At 44.8% G+C, this 22,067-nt stretch overlaps 1 protein-coding gene across 14 annotated transcripts in view; it reads left to right on the plus strand.

Moving 5' to 3' along the window:
* Positions 1-22,067, plus strand: part of HERC1 (HECT and RLD domain containing E3 ubiquitin protein ligase family member 1) — a 179,807-nt gene that overhangs the window by 156,988 nt on the left and 752 nt on the right. For all 14 annotated transcript variants that reach the window (XM_045810686.2, XM_045810698.2, XM_045810694.2 and 11 more), the window contains 16 exons: positions 1,153-1,218; positions 1,361-1,486; positions 2,744-2,882; positions 3,925-4,106; positions 4,812-4,967; positions 5,695-5,817; positions 6,855-6,957; positions 8,521-8,690; positions 10,065-10,203; positions 12,468-12,637; positions 13,674-13,843; positions 14,121-14,286; positions 15,099-15,175; positions 15,971-16,223; positions 16,911-17,063; positions 19,468-19,773. In XM_045810686.2, coding sequence (XP_045666642.2) covers positions 1,153-1,218; positions 1,361-1,486; positions 2,744-2,882; positions 3,925-4,106; positions 4,812-4,967; positions 5,695-5,817; positions 6,855-6,957; positions 8,521-8,690; positions 10,065-10,203; positions 12,468-12,637; positions 13,674-13,843; positions 14,121-14,286; positions 15,099-15,175; positions 15,971-16,223; positions 16,911-17,063; positions 19,468-19,773 — 2,499 coding nt within the window. The remainder of the gene's footprint in view (positions 1-1,152; positions 1,219-1,360; positions 1,487-2,743; positions 2,883-3,924; positions 4,107-4,811; positions 4,968-5,694; positions 5,818-6,854; positions 6,958-8,520; positions 8,691-10,064; positions 10,204-12,467; positions 12,638-13,673; positions 13,844-14,120; positions 14,287-15,098; positions 15,176-15,970; positions 16,224-16,910; positions 17,064-19,467; positions 19,774-22,067) is intronic.

The raw sequence follows: 22,067 nt of genomic DNA on the forward strand, positions 1-22,067 counted from the left end.
GCATCCAGATGTAGAGACTGTGATGTAGACGAGATACCTGTGCGGACAGAGCAGGCCAATGCTTGATCCAACAGCCTATTTACTTAGTTAAGATTTACATATACATACATTCGAATACAAAAATATAGATATAAGACAAATGTGAATTGAGGGAAATTATCTAAATATAGATTATTTCTTTATATAGCTATAAAGAAAATGCAATTTTATTTTTTTAGAAGATTTTATTTATTTGAGAGAGAGACAAAGATAGAGCAAGCATGAGTGGGAAGAGAGGGAGAAGCAGACTCCTCGCTGAGCAGGGAGCCTGCCATGGGGCTTGATCCCAGGACCCCAAGATCATGACCTGAGCCAAAGGCACATGCTTAACCGACCGAGCCACCCAGGAGCCCCTAAAATACAATTTTAACTAAGAAGTGTCCTTCTGGGGTGCCTGGGTGGCTCAGTTGGTAAAGCGTCTGCCTTCAATTCAGGTTATGATCTCGGGGTCCTGGGATCGAGTCCCACATCGGGCTCCCTGCTCAACGAGGAGTCTGCTCCTCCCTCTCCCTCTGCACTCGCTTATGTACTCTCTCCCTCAAATAAATAAATAAAATCTTTTTAAAAAGAAGTGGTGTCCTTCTGAGCCTGTTTGCCCCAAATCTGTCATTTTCTAGATGAGGAAATTGAAGTGTAGAAAGACGAAGTGACCTGCCTGCTGTACAGCGAGTTCTCGGGGTGGTGACTCCTGCACGTGACCTTGTACCTGTTTGTGCTCAGAAAACCTAGATGGTTAACTTTGAATCACCAATGTGATAGTGACAGTGGATTGTAAAGTGTTTATGATAAAGGGAAATACTAACAATGCATAGTCAAGTTTGGCATAATTATAAAACTGCTCTTGATTTCTTATAGTATTAAAAAAATTTTCTTATAGTATTTACTAAGTTCTTTTATGGAAAGAAGACTTAGTTGTTAATTAATAACAGATAAATCTTGGGGCACCTGGGTGGCTCGGTCCATTAAACATCCAACTCTTGATCTCAGCTCAGGTCTTGACCTCAGGGTCCTGAGTTCAGGCCCCATGTTGGAGGGGCTTTTTTTTCCCCCTAAAAAAACACAGATGAATCTTGATTAAGCAAGATTCACCCTGATGTTTGCTGTGTCTTGCAGGATAACAGTAAATGGATTAATGGCATGGATGAACAAATTATGTCTTGGGCAACTTCCAGACCTGAGGTCAGTAAAGATAACTATATGGTGGTTCTCATTAAATCTTCTGATACTAAATGCTTGTTCGTAACCTGGTGTCTCCTATAGAGGCTGGCACATGTTTGAATGAATGGTTGAATCTAACTTTGAGATGAATGTGGTTTTCTAGGACTGGCACCTGGGAGGTAAATGTGATGTCTACCTGTGGGGTGCTGGCAGGCATGGACAGCTGGCAGAAGCGGGAAGAAATGTAATGGTCCCTGCAGCAGCTCCCTCATTCTCACAGGCCCAGCAGGTAACTAACAGGGTAAAGAAGTGAGGAAGAAACTTGGGAACTCTAACAATTCTGATTTCCTTGCTGTCAGATAAAGTTTGTCCATTGTGTAATCTGTTGTGAGGAATAACTAAACAAAGTCATGATGTATAGCTTCTAAATAAAGGTTTCTAGGGTTTTTATCAGTCTTAAATTTTGTAAATAAGTTTCTAAATTTTTCTTGCTTTCAAGTGTAATGAATTAACATCATGATGGATTAGGCCTGCCTAGTACCTATTTATAGAAGTTAATATACTCCTAATTATTGATTCTGTTTTGTGGTCATTAACTTACAGGGATCTTTAGCTAGATTTCATTGACACCCCTCTCCTCCTCTAATAGTCATGGTAGTATATTACCACACCCTTTCTCAGGCCACTGCTTTCTCTTCCATTCTTCTCCGCCTTAGTAAGACCCAGGATGCACTCCTCTTTCTTTTGTATATCCCCTCAGCTTTCTGCTTCTTGATGATCTCTAGCCAGTCTTTAATATTTCCCCATCCCCCTTTCCTCTTTCTGTTTGTTTTGTTGTTAGTGTTATTATTTAAACTCTGGGACACCTTGGTGGCTCAGTCAGTTAAGCATCTGCCTTTGGCTCATGTCATGATCCCGGGTCCTGGGATTGGGTCCCCTATCGGGCTCCTTGCTCCGCGGGGAGCCTGCTTCTCCCTCTGCCTGGCATTCCCCCTGCTTATGCTCTCTCTCTCTCTGACAAATAGATAAAAAAATCTTCAAAAAAAATAAACTGCACAATTGGGGCACCTGGGTAGCTCAGTCAGTTAAGTGTCCGACTCTTGATTTCAGCTCTGGTCATTGTCTCGGTGTTGTGACATTGAGCCCTGCATTGGGCTCCACACTCAGTGCAGAGTTTGCTCCATACTCTCTCCTTCTCTCTCTCTGAACCCCCACCCCTGCTCATATGCGCACGCACATTCTCTCTTAAATAAAAAAAATCTTTAAAATAAATAAAAAATAAATAAACTCTGCACAATTGGCTGAAGTCCCGTAGATAAGATAGTTCCTAAATGATTTTAAATAGTCCAGTGAGCCTCATACATCTCTTTAAGTAAGCAGTTTAATAATAATCAAGAACTTGTAGGAAACCCATAATTATATCAACCCATCCTCTTTAGTGAAAGGATAGAAGAATTAATAAAGGTATCCTAAGGCATGCATAGAATCATTTTAAGTGTTAAAGCTATATAATGAAGGGTAATATATTTGTGTGTTTTTATACTAGGTCATATGTGGTCAGAATTGTACCTTTGTCATCCAGGCCAATGGCACAGTGTTGGCTTGTGGGGAAGGAAGTTATGGCAGATTGGGACAAGGAAATTCAGATGACCTTCATGTGCTGACAGTAATTTCAGCCCTACAAGGTAAAATTATCCTCAGTTAAAAGCTGGTCAGAAACTATGGCCTAACTATAGGAATGTTAGCTTATGTTGGAACTCGTCTCAAACGTTTGCTAGATAAAGCCATAGAGGGTTTTCACTTCTTTAGATTCTCATTTAGAATATACAGCCTGCTTTCCATATTTTAAGCTATGTTATTTTGCAAGCTATTTATCATGGCAGTACTAGAATTCAGTGATGTAAACAACTATTTTAAGACCCACTGAAGGTTGTAAACAAACTCTTTAAAATTGCAAAACTGTAATTAGGCAACTATTAATAGCAGTAATAATCATATATGTGTTTCCTAAAAAGTAGAAATCAGTTTATATGGAAATGTACAAATGTAGTAAAGACTTCATAGGGCATCTCTGTCAGAGTTCTCTGACTTGAGAAAGAATACCTCTGGAGAATCCACTGCAGGAGCTCCTGGTTTGTTTCTTAAGTCAACTTTTACTGACTCCAGAGCCTACAAAGAGAGCAAAGAGGGTTTTTGAAGTAAAAGCACACAAGTAATGAATTCAGAACCAATTCCGAAATAGTTCTAACTCCTCTTCCTTGAGATCTCTTCCTCCCAGAGCACAGCAGTGGGGATGGGAGGGCAGGATTCCTATCCAGTACTACTGCATCCGGCCTCTAGGACCTTGCACAAGCTGGACTAGCCCTCTTTGTGACTCGGTTAAACCCATTTGTATAAGTGGTGATGATAATATCTGCCTCATAGGTTCTATGTGAAAGTAGAAAAGGAGACATTCTAGGTAAAGCATTTCTAGGAGTGGCTATTACATAGGCCTTGATGACTATACCTGTTTCTGTCACCCTCTTTTTCTTCCTTGTCATCATCACTTTACGTGACTGCTCCTAATTTACTAGGTTATGGCTTCAAGTTTGACTTAAAATGAAAGACATTGTTTTTATTTCTATAATACAGTTTTGGTGTTTTTCCATGCTAAGAGTATTCTGTAGCAGCTGCAAGTAAAGAGTTTTACCATCCAATGATTGTTGTTGGCTTTCTGCTCTGTTCCAGGATTTGTGGTGACCCAGCTGGTGACTTCTTGTGGTTCTGATGGGCACTCAATGGCCCTGACTGAAAGTGGAGAGGTCTTTAGCTGGGGAGATGGTGATTATGGCAAACTCGGCCACGGGAACAGCGACAGGCAGCGGCGCCCCAGGCAGATCGAGGCCTTACAAGGAGAAGAAGTGGTGCAGGTCAGGCAGGACGTGGATCAGTTTGCCTTTGAATATAAACATCCTAGTTGTTGAATAGTGTTCTCAATTTAGTTAACAGGAAATATAGTAAAAATATATTATGAGTTATTACAAGAGATCCACTGTTTTTGGTTGCTTATTCTTGAGTTTATTAGAAGTTTGAAAGGGCTTTGCTAATAGAACGGACTCCCTTTTCTTGAGCCAGCTGGTTGGCCCAAGCTGGGGTACTTCAGGTGCTTGGAAGAAACACAGTAGGGTTTAGCTCCTGCCCCATAGTTCTTGATACAGTGACAGGTTGAATGCAGAGCTTAACATTTATATTATTGTTACAAATGTTGAGTTCATATGCATATTCTGGAAAATCAACTAGTGATCTAAGATGATATTATAAAATTGCATAGCACTGGAGAGTTCACACAGAATTTCCATTTACTTTTGCATGTAGTCCAGATCATCTGTACACAGCCGAAGCACAGCAGCAGTTCTTCTAGGGTAGGCTGGTTAGCTTGGTCTTCCTGAGGGTGATGAGGAGACCAAGCTTGGGGAAGCAGGAGGGCCACTCGGGCAGGTAGGATATACTGGTCTTGAAGACCCTGAGTTGTCAGTGAAGTTTATTACTATATTAATAACCAAAAATGACTGATTTCATTCTTTCTTAGTGTACCCTCTTCTTAAAATTTGTGTTCTCCTTTGTTCTGTCTGTAGATGTCTTGTGGCTTCAAGCACTCAGCAGTGGTAACTTCAGATGGCAAACTGTTTACTTTTGGCAATGGTGACTACGGTCGTCTGGGTCTTGGAAACACCTCTAACAAAAAGCTTCCAGAGAGAGTGACTGCACTGGAGGGATATCAGATTGGACAGGCACGGAATAAGTCAATAATATGTTCCATCTGGTCATAGTTTCTTATTTCCTCTGTGTGCACTGAGACACTGTCCTTTAAAGAAGACTAGAATCATCAGTTGTGCTTACCCTCACATACATTTTGTTTGGCCTACTTGATAATTCTTCATGATTTTTTTTCCCAATGTGAAAAATTCACATTTTAAGTCATATTTGGCCAATGAGAGCCTTAATTCAGGATGCAAATGTTTTAAAACCCCCTCCGCAATGCACCTTGATGCAAACCTTTAAACCATACAGATCTCTGTGACCACTGTCTGGGAGTTTGGAAGGAGATGGCAGAGTCGCAGCATCATTGGTACTGCTGCTCTTAAGCAGTACTTGTCCTGTACACAGTGAGATGACCTCCTAATAAGGAGATATTTTTATCATTTTCTGTATCATTCCTTAGGCTGTCTCTGATGTATTTTGACTCATTATGTACCTTTCCTCTTTTATACTCTCTAATTCTAAGTTAGCCACAGATATTTGAAGGATTTTGCCTTGAAGAAAAAAGTTATTTTTTCATTTGTGGACATTAGGAATTTTTTCTTATTGACACATTTTAACATATGCAGAAGGCACTGAAATTAAAATAAATATATATAGCCAAGTTTTTCACTGAAGTGGAGAAAAAGAATCCCAGAAACAGGTATATGGTTTAGGTGCTATGATTTTGCCTTACTGAATACCCTGTTATTTCTTTAGGTGGCTTGTGGCTTAAACCACACTTTGGCAGTATCGGCGGATGGCTCCATGGTGTGGGCTTTTGGAGATGGGGACTATGGAAAACTAGGCTTAGGAAATTCTACTGCAAAATCTTCCCCTCAGGTCAGTATTGTCTTTACTCTAGACAATGTAGTTTTGGTCTACGTCAGTGCCTCTTTTTAGTTGGAAGTAATTTACCTTTAACATTTTGGTAATTCATAATGAAGTTTAGAAGTTTCTATTGCTTACTTTTAAATGTCCAGCATTCTAGATCTTGATTTTAAATAAGCCGTTAATCACTAAACTGGATGTAAAAATTGTGCAAGGGTTAGCCTTTGTCCCCACACGCAGGCTGAGCGACGTAGGATTGTCTCCCATGTTAGAGAAGAAGTAGTTATCGACACATCTCCAGGGTGTCTGAGGGAGGGAACCTTCAACAATCTTGTGTATCCTTCTGCTTGCGGCTGCCATTTTAGCTGATTATTACCCCTAATTTATAGGGTATGTGCCTCCTTTCAAAAAATAACAAAAAAGGAAATAATAAGAAGCTAATATTCACATTATAGAAGATTTCTTGGCTCTGCAGAAGAACTTCTGTGCAGATCTTTCAGTGGGTTTTCCTAACACATTTAACAAGCGGCATTATTTACAAATATTTAATGTATATTCAACTCCAGATGCCCTATTGCATATAATCTGTAATATATTGATAGCTAGACTAGTGAATATTCAGCTAGGTATGTGGAAAGCCAGGAAGCCATCTCTGGGGGCACATATAAAGCAGTTATTATCACTTCTGAAAGTAGAAAAAGTCTAGCTGGGAGCAGCCCATGGCTTTACATGGTCTCATAGTATTGTTTAAAAGGCTACAGGATTCTCTTTGGTCTCTGTTGCGCAGGAAATGATTCCACTCACATGAGGTCCTGGGGATTTTAGTCAAATGCCCCTCCTCAACACTCCCTCCCACAAATTCAGGTAATTTGTAGAGCAGTATGAGAAAATATCATTTAGGAGTGCGGTTTTGGGTGGAAATAGGTAAGTGATGATTAGTATTTTTATTAGAAGATAGTCCTTGAGTTTATATATAAATACTAGTAGGCAAATTCAAAAGTGTTTTATTTTCCTTTTTAAAGTATGTGCCTTATACTTATATTTTGTAGAAAGTTGATGTCCTTTGTGGAATTGGAATAAAAAAGGTTGCTTGTGGAACTCAGTTTTCTGTTGCATTGACCAAAGATGGTCATGTGTATACCTTTGGTCAAGGTAAGGCATTTTCCAGGCATTACATTGCTTGTTTCGTGTGTACATGTATTATAGAAACATTTGCCTTCCAGTTTTATAGAAAGTGCTCTTAATAGAATTATTTTTTGTTTTGGGTAATGAATGGCCACTATGACCTTCATTCACTAGCTACTTTTCTCCTCTTTCCTGAACTTTGTCATAAGGACAAGCTCTCCTCCCCACTGATGGCCTCGCATGCCAGAGCCTTCGCTCTGCTAGCAGGATCCCCGCCAAAGCCCTTCCCGTCCTGCTTTCTGCTGCCTGCACTGTGCTGCCGTAAACACTTCTGACCACCAGCACGCCTCTGGATCCTGTCTAATTCCCCAGCCCTTCCAGGGAATGGAGGTTCAGGTCTTAGGAATTCATAGGCATTCGGGGTTCAGATCTTGAGTGGGTTCTTAATCCAAGCATCCACGGTGTGATTCCCTGGCAATATACTCACCTTCTTCAGTAGAACTTCTTGGCAAGCTGTGGTGACCGAGAAGGGTATAAGGCAGATACGAGGAAGGGGAAGAAATAAGTCATGAGTGAGGTTTCTAGTCTTGGAAGAACAACGATGTTACTGAGGACAGGGAGCTGGTTTTGGGGAACTAGGTAAGGAACTTAGTTTTGGTCATACTGAATTGGGGCTGAATACTCTAGGTATATGCATAGAGATGTCTAGCAAGTTATTGGGGAATTGGATCTGGAACTCCAAAGAGATTGGTTATAGAGATGTAGATTACCATAATGACAGTATTTAAAACCATGTTAATAGGCTCTAAGAACCTCAGGGAGAGAGTGTAGAATAAAAAAAGAAGTGCATAGAACTCTGGGGAATGTGAGTAAAGGGCAGGTGAGCACAGAAAGAGGACTCAGGAGAGTTGGCTTTGAAAGGAGTGGAGAGAGAGGTAGCCAGTGAGCCAGGATAGTGCAGAGTCTCTGTGGGATAGGAGGCATTGAGGCCAGATCAGCAGAAGCTTATGCTGGGCTCTGGGGGCCGGAGCCTGAGAAGAGGCTGCTGCCGTAGGCAGTTGGGAGCTCCTCGCGGCTTTTTTGAGAATATAGCCTCAGTGCAGTGGTGAGAGTGGAAGGCAGGCTGCAGAAGGTGGCCACGCCGAATAGTTCTAGAGGATGTGGGGCAACAGGGGCTGGCCTGCACTTTCTAGAAGCTTGGCAGCAAAGGTAAAGGAGAGATTGGCTGGAAGTTTGAGGACAAGACAAGTTGAGTGATCTCTTTCCTTAGAATGCAAGAACTGTCAGATCTTTCTTACCTACGTGCCAGTCCTCTCAAATAGGAGGATACTGGAGGTGCCTCTTGGTTTGAAATAAGCTGCTAATTTTAGATTCATTTATTTCATAAATAAGGAGTCTGTGACATTTTGCAAAGGTATTGTTTCAAACTTCATTCACTCAGGATCCAGTATACCGTACCAGAATGGCAGCTTCTGCCATCATGGGTTAAATAGTTATTATCATTCCACCAGAAAAGTTAAATGACTCATTAGAAAACACAAAAGGACTGTTGTGTCCCATCCATAAATTTCCTCTTAACTGTTTTTTCAGATCGCTTGATAGGCTTGCCAGAGGGGCGTGCTCGCAATCATAATCGACCACAGCAGATCCCTGTTCTGGCTGGCGTGGTCATCGAAGATGTGGCCGTTGGAGCTGAGCACACACTTGCTTTGGCATCAACTGGAGATGTATATGCCTGGGGGAGCAATTCAGAAGGGCAGGTAAATATTTATCTTGCTTGTCCTCTCATATTCTAAAATTCTGATAGTGTTCCTCATTTGGGAAAAGGATAAGCTAGGAAACTCATAAGATCTACCACAATGCCTCACACACATCACTTTGCCATGGGACAGATTTATTTGTGAATCCAGGTGTTTATGTCTCTCTCTTGACTGTGGCCAAGTAAATATTATACCGTGGTTTGAAAAAAAATCTGATGGTATAGCAAAGTGATTAAGGGAATTAACTGAGTATATGTGTGTGTCTACACTCGTTAAGGGCCTGGCACATAGTAAGCAGCACTTTACTGGTATTTGCTACTATCATCATCATTGTTTTTACTGCGGTAATATGTGAGATTAGGTCCTGGGAGCATCAGTTGATCTGGAACATGAAAAGAATGAAACAATAATACTTTTATATTAAATAATAGAACATAGTACTGTACGTAGTATATTTGTGTTTGTGTAGGAAATCTTATCATCCCCACTCTACAGAGGAATAAACTGAGCCTCTGAGAGGTGGAGAGAAGATTCAAGAAGTTGATGTGTTCAGCCTACCCTATATATGAAAGAGGGAAAGATTTGGGTGGGAGATGTCTGGGATGCCTGCTGCTACAGTGGCTTTCAGCCCTGCATGCAGAGCCACATCCCCTTCCTCCATAAATCTTCTCTGGGTCTGTCTGCCCACAGAGCCAGGAGCCCCTCAAGCTCAAGGTCTCCATTGTTATTCATAGTAGCCTCAGTTTGACTCTGTGGTCACCTCATCGCTATGTTAACAGATGAGGAAGCTGCTTGTCATTATGGTTGTACTTATGTATTGTCTTAATGAGAAGAGAGTTGTTGCTGAAGACGCCCGAGGCAGTTCGCCGGCAGGGCTTGACATGGTCTTCCCTAATGGTGTTGAGCTCTTTAGCCGCTGGAACACTGGGTATCCCACTCACGCCCTAAGAACAGAGATCTGGAAATGAGATTCTGCTTCTGTGTATGTTTTTATAATTGTTTATTTATTGTTACCCAGGCAGTCCATGTTAAAAGGAAATCGATGTGTTTTAAATAAAAGCTCTATAGATGATTCTGTTACTCTTTTAACTTTCCAAGAATTATTTCCCCTCTAGAAGTGGAAACCAAGGATGTGTTCCATCATTAAGACTCACCTGCTAGATTTGGAACGGCCTTGTTGCACCTAAGTTTTTAGGAGACAGTCTGAGCTCTGAGGACTATTCCGATAGAGATAATCAGAATTAATTTTGTTATTTTGATGCTATTGCTTGGTATAGATATTTATATCTGCTACCACCTAAGGCAGATAGCATCATCCTGACTTCCTCTCTTCCTCTTGTTAATTGACTCTCTGCTTTTGTAATTTATTCCCAGCTTGGCTTAGGCCACACCAACCACGTTCGAGAACCAACCCTGGTAACAGTTTTGCAAGGGAAAAATGTTCGGCAGATCTCAGCTGGCCGCTGCCACAGTGCTGCCTGGACAGCACCGCCTGTCCCGCCGAGAGCACCGGGTGAGAGATGAAATATCCGTGCTCCTTCAGCTTCTCCTGTAGTGGCTGCACCCAGGCATCATGCTGAACCCACCAGGCCCCCGCACACGGCCAGAGCGCTCTTTGTGCTACTGGCACTGTAAATACTTTTGTAGCAGGTGATTCTCCTGCAGACTTCATCACAGAGCACTTCCTCTCTGCACCCCCGAAAGAAGAAAGTATATCACTTAGGCAAGCAAAAATGTATAATTTTAGAGCAGCAACTAAGTAATTTTTCATACATAAAAGAAGTGATAAATCATAGTTTTCTAAGGCCTGCTATTAAGAATAAAGATTCAGAGGTCTGAGACCATTTGTCAGATTCTTCACCCCAGTTAACCATTTGAAACATGATGTTTTCTGTGCATTGGCACAGCGAAAAAAAAAAAAAGAAAGAAAAGGGAAAAAAATGTTGCCATTTTACTCCCACATGTAATAGAACTGACAGGCAGTTTCTCCCTTTTTGTTTATTGTGCAATCCTTGTAGAGCTACAAAAGGATAATAAAGGGGCACCTGGGTGGCTCAGTCAGGTAAGTGTTCGCCTTCGGCTCAGGTCATGATCTCAGGGGTCCTGGATTGAGCCCCACAACTGGCTGCCTGCTCAGCAGGGAGTCTGCTTCTCCCTCTGGCTTGTGCTCTCTCTCTTTCTCTCAAATAAATAAAATCTTAAAAAGATATGAAGAAAATAAAATGTGTATTTATGTACCTCACATTCTACTGAGTACTCTCCAGATTGGCTCCGTCTTCCAATGGGGCATTTATCATTCCTTACACATTTCATTACATTTGGGCTGTTTCTCTCTCAGGCCCTTAAGCCCTTTTTTTATACTCTCCTCTGGTGTGTCCGGGACTAGTTTCCTTGAAGCAACCTTATGCATGGGAACTCAGCGTTCTCTTCCCTTTTTGCTGACCTCTGCTTCTCAGTCCTTGGGAAAGACTCAGTCATAGAGATTTTTTTCTTTCAAATACCCTAAAGGAGCAAATTAGGACTACCAAGTAGATTCCAAACAAGCAGGAGACGTTGTCTGATGAGCAGCGTCCAGAATGAGCAGTGCTGCTCACACACTGACAGTTTCAGGTACTCAGGGTCCTCTTATTCTTACAGAGATCTCACTCCCACTTCAGGAGAGAGGCTCTGCAGTGTGGTGGCTAAAGTCCAGACCTGGAGCCATGTTGCCAGGGTCGAATCCTAGCTTCTCCACTTACAAGCTGAGTGATCTTAAGACACCGTTTCCTTGTCTGTAAAATGGGATGATACTAGCCCCTGTTGCAAAGAGCTATAGGATTAAATGAAGCAATTTGCGTGAAGCTCTTAGAATAGTGCTCAGCACATAGAAATACTCAATAAATGTTAGCTTTTATTAATAGTATTAATGAAATTAATTGAGAATAAAAATAAACTGGAATTGAGCTGTACAAATCTTTACATGAAACTCAAATAAGGTGAGTGTTGTAGGTTTACTCTGTAAGTTTTTAATAAGAGGCTAACCATGAATACAGTCTTGGCTTCTAGTCTTTGCTTCTACGAGCTCTTATTCTCACGTACAAAGCCTTCATGAATCATGCACTCATCGTGGTCCCTTTCTGTCAGATCCTAGTAAGTGTGGGAAGTAACTGCTGAGTTACCCATTTCCATTTTCCAGAATTGCCTACCTAGTCCTGGCTCACATCTTATGTTTTATGAAGATGGCAGCTATCGAATACAAAAGGAAGGATTTGCTTTTTTTGTTTTTGTTCCTTTTTTTAAGATTTTATTTATTTATTTGAAAGAGAGAGAGAGAAAGAGAGACAACATGAGCAAGGGAGAGGGGCAGAGGGAGAGAAGCAGGCTCCCCGCCACGCAGGGAGCCTGATATGGGGCTTGATCCTGGGATGAGCCAAAGGTGGACGCTTAACTGACTGAGCCACCCGGGTGCCCCTTTTTTTGTTCTTTTGTGAAGGAACTGTTTAAGTTCCATAGTTAAATGGGAAACTAAATTAAAAAAAAAAAATTTCCATAATGATAAATTTAAAAAGATGTCTTAAAAACCAACACATGTGCATCAAAACATAAAGATGAATTGGTGGAGAGAACTGATAAATATGTGATGAAGCAAATATAGGCAAATATTTCTAGCATTTAGGTCATAGGAATGGGTGTTCATTGTATACTTATCTCAACTTCTCTGTGTCTTTGAAAATTCAAAATACTGAAAATGAGAACAGTGCATTTTCCTTTACAAGAGTGTGCTTGCTCTCCGGGCAGGTGTGTCCGTGCCCCTGCAGCTGGGCCTGCCCGACGCCGTGCCCCCCCAGTACGGGGCACTCAGGGAGGTGAGCATCCACAGCGCGAGGGCCCGGCTCCGGCTGCTGTACCACTTCTCTGACCTCATGTACTCGTCCTGGAGGCTGCTGAACCTCAGCCCTAACAACCAGGTAATGTGCTGGCTTGGGAAGCACTACCCATGACGTGCTGAGCAGGTCCCAGGAGTATTCTTCCGTGGCTAATACTTTTTACCCTCAGCTCCCGAGAGATGTAAAAAAGGCAGCAGTTCCGTTTCCATTTTACTGCTAGTTTAGGGATAGTCCAGATACCGGGGACTGTGCTGCCAGACACAGAGTAGTCTTCCTTCTATGTGTGGTTTGTCCAGAGCTCAAGGAAATATGAATGGTTAAACATGTATTTTCTATAAAGTCCGATGTGTGATTTTAAAACTCGGGCACACACAGGTGTTAGCACCACTGTCACAGTGGCTCTGTAGATGAGTCTGACGCATCACGGAGACTTCCTGATGGCCTCACAAATGAGCATTCTCGGTCCCGTGGGGGAGACAAATAAATTTGGCTGATTTGACCATCTTTATAGCACAGCCTGGTAATTTAGGAAGAAAGCAAGCTGGCTATGTTTGTTTGTTTGTGTAATGTGTCAGTGTGCCTGCCAAAATGCGTATCAGTTTGTAAAACTGTTAGAAATCCTTGGGAAACCCATCATGGGGCATATGAGAGATTGGACAGATCATTGTTAGAGATAGGTAATCAGCCAGGCAGCAGAATACTGTGCAGCGCTGAACAGGATGTTAGAAAACTGTTTGTAATTAGCAGGAGAAATGTTTTTGATAAAAAGTCAAGCGAGAAAAGCAGCAGAAAATCGCATAGTGTGTTCTCAACAATGTGAGAAATGTTTGTCTGCACACATGGAAGGGAACTGGAGGGAAACAGATGACAGTGATCATGGACATTGTAGAGGAGTCCGTGTGTACACGTGTATGGGTCCTTTTCTGTATTTTCCAAGTTTTAAAAAATAATAATCATATATTTTATCAGCAAAAATATTTTTTAAAAGTTATTAATAGTTACTGCTATCCAGGTTTATGCTTTTAAATCAAAAAGAATTATTTTCTAAAAGTGAGAAGTGTTCTTTCTGGTAAGCCTTAGAGTGTACCATCTCTGGTAAGCTCCCTTTCTGTTACAGAGCAGCACGTCTCACTACAATGCTGGCACATGGGGCATTGTCCAGGGACAGCTTCGGCCTTTGTTAGCCCCAAGAGTCTACACCCTCCCGATGGTGCGCTCCATAGGAAAGACCATGGTGCAAGGCAAAAACTATGGACCTCAAATTACTGTAAAGAGGATATCAACCAGGTTAGCAGATGTGTGTATGTTTCACCAGCTAGCTAGCACTTTTTTAGATGAATGTGGTTACTAACTAATCTCTGTGAGGTTTAGCTTCCTGGGTTGCAAACTAGGAGAGTAACAGTGCTTACCTTAGTACCCAGTGTGGTCGCGGTGGGCCCAGCACACTGTTCGGCTGTTGTTACAACCTGGCTTGTCCGCTCAGTGATGGGAAGATACCTTCAAGTGGTGGTTTGGGAAAGTTAGGGAGATTAGGATTTCATTCTGTTTTCCCTTTCTTTTGAAGAGGACGGAAGTGTAAGCCCATCTTTGTCCAAATAGCAAGACAAGTAGTTAAACTGAATGCATCAGACCTCCGTCTGCCCTCGCGAGCGTGGAAGGTGAAGCTGGTTGGAGAAGGGGCCGATGACGCTGGGGGAGTGTTTGATGACACGATCACAGAGATGTGCCAGGTATATTCATGTGGTGTCCCCCTGCTGAGCCATCTGTACGGGTGGTGGCTGTTTTACCATTTCCAGTGACTACTCTGTCTGACATGTTCGTGTGAGTGTAGCAAGGAAGCATTTGTGAGCCTTACATAAAAATCATGCTGCTGGTGACGCATAGGTGAATTACAGCAAGGGCTTGTGACATGACGTGTGAAGATACCTTACTGAGTACACGTCAGTGCCTGATTCTCCACCAGTGACCGACCATCTTGCCCTGATACTGGCAGAGGAAACAGTGATGACAAATATTTACCTTTATGTAATTGACAAATCCAGGACCCCCCATGTGCTCTGAGAATTCTGGTGCTTTTAGAATGAAGTACACTCCCACGCTCTAGTGGAATTGAAAAACAAATACTAAGAGTTTGGACCATTTCTTATTTGGTGTCTAATGTGGCAACTTTGCTTCCAGGTCAACTCTGACCCTTCCTGCTTTGCCTAGTAGCAGGATTTTTCTAATAAGTCCTGTGACTAGAGTAACTTTTGGCTATTGTCTGTTGGGTCTGTTTGAATATTACCATACCCTGCTCACAGATACCCCAGCTCCTGCCCTGGATTGACTTTCTTATCTTAGTTCTGCATACTGCAGGCTATTTTCTACATGGGGGATGTTTGTAATCTCATTTTAAATTAAAGCCACAAAAATTATAGAGATGGCGGGCTGTCCCATAGCATACATTCCTCAATCTCTCTTCAGTGTGATCTTTAATGTGATTAGCTTGTTCTTGTGATACATTTGATTGTCATTTCTCAAAAAACTGCTCTTTCTTTTACAGGAACTTGAAACTGGTATTGTTGACCTTCTCATACCCTCTCCCAATGCTACCGCAGAAGTGGGCTACAATCGGGATAGGTAAGACGGTCATCAAGAGCTTACTGACTGTCTCCGGTGATAATGATGGCTCACTTACTGAGTACTAGCTGTGCGCCAGGCACTGCTCTGAGCGCTCTACATATATTATCCCACTGAATCCTCATTAGAACCCAAAGGAGTGGGGACTATTATTACTCCCTTTTCACAGGTAAGGAAACTGAGGCACTTCCATCGTGTCTCTATTATGGGACCAACTCACCGATAATATTGAGGGGTAAGGGAAACCCAGACTTGATAATGAAACCTGACTTATTTTGTGTTTCTGAAGGCCCGCGTGACGTCCCCGCAAAGAATTCTCTGCATCAGAATCATCAGGAAGATTTGATATGCTGTCAAGTCACAGCACTTAGTATTAGCAGTTTTGTGTTATGCCCATATTTGCCAAACCTTGAATTTTGGATCCTGCTTCATGGACTTGTAAATGATCAAATGAAATGATTTTAGGAAATAGGGCATCCTGGAGCAGGTAGCTCAGGGACTAATGGACCATTCAGTTGCTCTTTTATGGTTCTTCTGAAAATAATTCAGAATATGGTCCCTGTGATCTCCAAAAGAGTAGGCTTCAGGCACGTGTGGCTGTTGGGCACTTGAAATGTGGTTAGAGTCCCTGAAGAGCTCCATTACATTTTATTTAATTAATTTGAGTAGCCCCATCTGGCAAGTGACTACCATATTGCACAGCCCAGGCCTGGACTAATGCTGTAGCTGTCTGATAACTTATTTCCAATAGAAATGAGGACAGTTTTATTTGAAGCATTTCCTTCAATTTTGCAGGTTCCTTTTTAACCCCTCTGCCTGCCTTGACGAACACTTAATGCAGTTTAAGTTCTTGGGAATTTTAATGGGGGTTGCCATTCGCACAAAGAAGCCTCTGGACCTCCACTTGGCCCCTCTGGTGTGGAAGCAGCTGTGCTGTGTCCCACTCACTCTGGAAGACCTGGAGGAGGTGGACCTGCTCTACGTGCAGACCCTCAACAGCATTCTTCACATTGAAGACAGTGGGATCACCGAGGAGAGTTTCCATGAGGTAAATCTTGGCCAGTCCATATTCTGCTAGACCAGAGTTTTTCTGTGGAAAACTCAGGTGTAGTCTTCCCTTTGCTGTGTGATAGCGACTCACAGCGTGTCCCGTTGCTGTCCTGGCAGCTCAGCCCCGGAGGTTTAAAGAGCTGTTCATGGGCAGGGTTGGCACCAGCGCCCCGCTGCTGCTCCCTCCTCCTCGGTCCATCCTCTGCCTGCGGATGGACGAGCAGGGGAACCCAGTTGGAGAGGGCGGCCTGGGGGGCCCAGAGTTCGTCAAACCTGGTTTGAGGACAGAGAAATTATTAACTACAGCCAGATGAGTCAGCGCGTTCCCTTCTGACTAAGTGGCACAGTTAGCTACCTCGATTCCTTGTTTTTATCCTGAAAATTCTTTTTTTTTTTTTAAGATTTATTTATTTATACGAGAGAAGGAGAGAGAGAGTGCGAGCACGAGTGGGAGGGGTAGAGGGAGAAGGAGAGAGAGAATCCCAAGCAGACTGCACTGAGTGCGGAGCCCGATGCTGGGTTCAATCCCATGACCCTGAGATCAGGACCAGAGCCGAAACCAAGAGTCCGATGCTTAACTGACTGCACCACCCTATTCCCAAAATTCTTAATAATGTTATTTTTTTGCTATATTTGTGCATAATGTACTTTTTTTAAGTAAAAAAAATTTTTTTTCTTTCCTCAGATGATTCCTCTTGATTCTTTTGTTGGCCAGAGCGCTGATGGCAAAATGGTTCCAATAATCCCTGGGGGAAATAGTATCCCACTGACATTTTCCAACAGGAAGGAGTATGTGGAGAGGGCCATAGAATATCGACTTCATGAAATGGACCGACAGGTGAGCTGAGACATTGGGACATGCATGTCAGTGTTTGCAGTTGTCTTCAAACAAGAGCTAACTGGTTACTGCTGAATTTGGGTGTATGAACTACCGTGTCAGTTAATTTGTATCTATCTTTCAGCCCCTGTTCAGAGACTTTTCAGGCCTTACCTCTGGGTTTCCTGTCTCCTTACTCAAGGCCTTAGGACAGCTCTGAATTGTCACTGGTTGGATTGAGGCCAAGCACTCACCCAGGCCTTTAGACCCTGCCTTCTCACTCATCCTCAGTCTTGCTTGTCTTCATCTCTTAATGTTCCCAACCCAGTGTCCCCACTCCAGTTGGGTCGGTCAGGACCCATGCAAATCAACCCCTAAACACTGGTCTTGCAGTCCCATGTGAGTGCCTCTTTCCCCCTCCTGCTGCAGTCCCTTCAGGCCTCAGCTGAAAATGCCTCTCCTCCACAGACCAGCTTTTCTCCAAGTCCATAGCCTGTAGAAATTTTTTTTTGTTACTTAGAAATTTCTCACGATACCATAATACTTCTGTGTTGTGGTCTAAGAACTAGGCCACAGAGTTTGGATCTTGTTTCTTCAGTTAGCTTGTAAGACTTTGAGTGAAGAATGCATTATATTATTTATATGTATATATATAAACGTGCGTGTGTATATTTATACCTCCTAAATATCCTTGTTCCGTGCTAACAGGTAGTAAGCATTTAATAATAAATGATGAAAGTGTGATGAGTGACCATAGAAATGGACATTTTGTCCAAAAATGGATTTTTGGTTACAGTCCTTAATAGCCACTTAAGTAATACTTTATTTGTATCATGTGCTAGGGATTTCTTGAGAGCTAGACTGAGGCTCGATAATTTGAAGTATATATGTTCTGCGCCCTTCCCTCCTGCTTCCTTCTTTGACTCTGGCTTTGGACCGAGTCCAGTCAGAAAACTGTTATCCTTTAGTGAGGGCAGGTCCTGTGGGCAATGCTGTGTACACAGCCAGGGCTTAGGGTTTGTCTCCAGTTGCTCAGAATTTTAATTCTCAGAGTGAATAACTGACTAAAAACATATCGATCACCTCCTGCATGCAGGTGTGGGGCTGGGCTGCCGCATGTGCGGTTTTTCCTGTAGTTACTCTGTGAGGGAAGAATTACTGTCACCATTTCACAGATGAAGGCACTGAGTCCAGAGAAATGAAGTGATGTGCCCAAGGCAAAGCCAGGGTCCAAACCAGGTTTAACCGTGGGGTCTAGGAGCTTCTGAGGGTCGGATTACCCCTCTACCCTCTACCAGCTGTGCTCTGCTCTGCTGTGGCTTTGTTCCTTTCTCAGCAAAGAGGCCTTCTTCCTCTCACTTCTTCCTCGTCTCTTAGAACCCAGTGTTCTTGCCATAGCTGTCCCCATTTGTTCCCTGCCGAGCAGCCAGCCCCATACCTCAGCCTCATTTTTTTTTTTCCAGACAGCTTTTGGTTTGTATTCTACCAGGCATGACAGCTTGTGTCATCCAGACTGCCCTCACTGCCAGTCCCGTTCCCTGGCCCCAGGCAGGACGCCCTTGTACCAGTCACAGCCCCAGGGCCTTCCCCAGGGTGTGGCTTCTGCTCAGGTCCTCAGGTTTTTTCCTTTTGCTTTTTATCATTGATGGTTCTGAAATGGCCAAGAGTGAAGAAGTGTTTATAAACAAATCTCGAACAGCGATGAGTCTGTGTGTAGGGTCCGCATTGCTCTGCGGCCTTGGGGTGTTTCTGAAGCAGACTGTGTGCGTAGCCTCTGGCAGCTCCCCCTCCGCTCTCCCCGGCCAACCTGTTCTCGGCACCGAGCTAGGAGGAAAGCAGCAGCAGGTCGCACAGACTTGCGTTGAAAATTTTCATTATCATCGTGTGAGCAGCAGATATTTGCCTCATTTCTCAGATGAGAAAATTAAAGTACAAGAAGAGGTGGAGCTGGGGTTCAGGCCCCAGATCTCCTGATGAAATGCCCTGTCCTTCCTACGGGAGGCCTTGCTAGTTTGACTCTTTTCTTTTTACTTTTTTTTTTTTTTTACAATGAGTACAAATAAGTTTTACAAAAAGGATAGAACTCTTTTCAAAAGAAGAATGTGAGTGACAGAAGCAGTAGACGCTGGACACCTCGTCCAGGAGCGTCCTGCTGTGCCGAGGGGACCGAGGAGCAGCCGCACCGCTCAGGAGCACGGGTGCGTGCCCTTGGCACTGGGCCTCAGTTCTGTGGGGGCGGAAGGCAGGCTCCTCGATGGACTCGACCTGGAACCGGAAGGAGCGTGCAAGTCCCATAGGCAGGGAGAAGATCTGACAAAGGGTCGGCGGCCAGGGGAGTGGGCCACGTGCGCCTCGAGTGCTGGGGGACAGGTAGAGGGTTTGGGCAACGGGCACATGTCTGATGCACGACCTCTCCCGGGAACAGGTGGCTGCCGTCCGAGAAGGGATGTCCTGGATCGTTCCCGTGCCGCTGCTGTCACTGCTCACGGCAAAGCAGCTGGAGCAGATGGTCTGTGGGATGCCCGAGATCTCCGTGGAAGTGCTGAAGAAAGTGGTGCGGTACCGGGAGGTGGACGAGCAGCAGCAGCTGGTGCAGTGGTTCTGGCACACGCTGGAGGAGTTCTCCAACGAGGAGCGCGTGCTTTTCATGAGGTTTGTGTCCGGACGGTCTCGACTCCCGGCCAACACCGCTGACATCTCTCAGAGATTTCAGATCATGAAGGTTGATAGGGTAAGTGAGCCCCGCTGCTTCCCGGCTGCTTGCCTGTGGGGAAAACCACACTGTGACCCTCGGATGGGCCTGCCAATTCAGGCTTAATGTTTGGAATTTCCAGATTTTAAAAAAAGCAAGCAGAAAAACTTGTTTAGAAACATAAGTTGAGTGAAAAGCCCTAAGTGGATGTGGAAAGCACACTGCAACCCGCTGCCTCTGCTCAGTCCTCCGGGACCTTCCTGAGGCTCGTGCGCTGCCTCTGCCTCTCGTTTCCTGTGCCTCTTCATCGTGTGACTTGTGCACTCGGATGTGGTCGAGTGTGTTCTCACGAAGGTACTAGCGTTACCTGTGCGCGTGCAGCTTCTCTGCGGCCCGATGAAAAGCCCCAGCTGCAGAGCGCCAGCCCAGCTGTCACTTTGACAGATGGCTTAGGAATAAAAGGGCTCAGCAGCTGAAATGTGCAGTGCTGCCAGAGTCCTCCTCCTCACGCAGCCATCCGACCATGTCACTCCCCTTCAGACCGTGAGGGGCTCCCTGCGTTGACTCCAGAATAAATGCCGACTGCTCTAGCGGCCTGTAAATACCTCCACAGCCCAGCCTCTGCCCCAGCGGTCCAGTAGCACCTCTTACCATGCACTGTGCTCCTGCCGGAACAGACCGCTTGCCTTTTTCTAAACTTCTGTGCCTTCGTGTAGGCTGTTCCCTCTGCTTAAGTTCTCCTTCACACCCCTTTCCATCTATGCCTGGCAAGCACTTACTCATCCTTTAGGCCCAACACCAGTGTCATCTTCTCCAGGAAGCCCTCCTAGATGCTTTCCTGCTGCCCCTAACCATTCCTGAGGGCAGATTTAGATCTTCTCCTGTCTACCTCCAGGACACTTGGTACGTCCCTTAACGCAGCATCAAGTTAGAAGCGTCTGTGTTCTCTCTCTCTCTTTCCTTCCCCAACTGCCCAAGCGCTGGGCAGTCCTCGAGCAGGGCCCATGGTGTTTATTCCGGAAACAGTAAGGAAAGTAGGGCCTCTTCACACAAGGACCCTTCCTGCCAGTTGCAGCATCTGCCGTTCTGGTGTTTTTCCAGTAACTGTTCCTGGAGGTTGCTGTAGCCAGAGCCATCCCTCCCCGCTGCCTCCTGACGCTGCCCGCCTGCGCCGCACTCCTGGGCTGGGCCTGCCGGAAAGGCTGCGCACAGGAAGGGCTATGAAAAGAGCCTTTCCATAAATTTTCTACATGACTTACCAGAAACTATAAGTTGTAAATCTGTTTTGTTGCTTCAGAGAGAGGTGGGTGGAGGCAACGGTTTGCCTCTATTCAGCTCTGGAGAAACCCCTTGCCTTCTGTCTGTCCCAGGCTACCCCTGCCATCCCAGGAGTTAATCCACCACTAATCATCTGTGTGAGGCTTTTCAGCCTCAGAAAACTGACCACGCTGGGTCCCTCCTTTGTGACTTTTAGACCATTGCTCCACCTTCCAAAGCAGAGGCACCTGTTGACATTGCCCTTCAGTGTCTTTGCTGGTTGTGGTTTTCCCATATTTGAGTTTTCTGTGTCCTCACTGGCTCCCGCCCTGTTAGGCCTCTAGGCCCTCCAGGCCCTCTGTCTCCCGCCTCTTCGAAACCCACTCACCAGGTGTAGGGCTCCAAGGAGGATGGGGAGGGCCGGTGTCAAGGAGTTGAGCAAGGAAGAAAGGGCAAGTCCCTTTTTAAGAACTACCGTAAACTAAACAAATGTACCATCACTGCTGTGCTGTGGCAGATCACGGTGTCTGCAGGGAGGGCCCGAGTGCGCAGGCCCCCGCGGCGGTGTCAGCCCCTTCCACCTTTCCCCGTGGACGCCTGCCATGGGCCGCTGTGCGCTGTCGCACTCCGTCCCGAGCGCTCTGTCCTGCGCTGCCCACCGTGATGATCTTTTGTCCATTGAACGGGCGGACCAGCATTTAATTCCCTCCTGCTTCCTGGCGTGAGCAGCCCCGGCAGCCGAGGGACACAGAAGGCCCTCTCGGGGGCCCTCCCGCGTATTCTTTCTAGTTCACCGCTGTTGGGGGATCCGTGCAGCAGCTCCGGGTCTGCACCCTCCTGGTGAAAGAGCCGAGCTCTGTGGCGTGGTCCTTCCGTGGTAGGCCTGGTGCGAAGCCTGTTTTCTCACGTGGCCCTGCGGGGCAGAGCTTGCTCGCGCTTGGCACACGGGGCCACGGGGGCGGTGGGGAGAGGAAGGAAGCCTGTTCGCCAGAAGCCTCTGTGGCCGTGGGACACCAGAGCCCACATTCCCTCCACCACGGCCCAGTGTCTCCTTCCCCTTGAGTCGGCCCTGCTCT

This window comes from Ursus americanus, chromosome 28, assembly GCF_024610735.1.
Source record: "Ursus americanus isolate L20-20 chromosome 28, mUrsAme1.1.p, whole genome shotgun sequence".
Classification (NCBI taxonomy): domain Eukaryota; kingdom Metazoa; phylum Chordata; class Mammalia; order Carnivora; family Ursidae; genus Ursus; species Ursus americanus.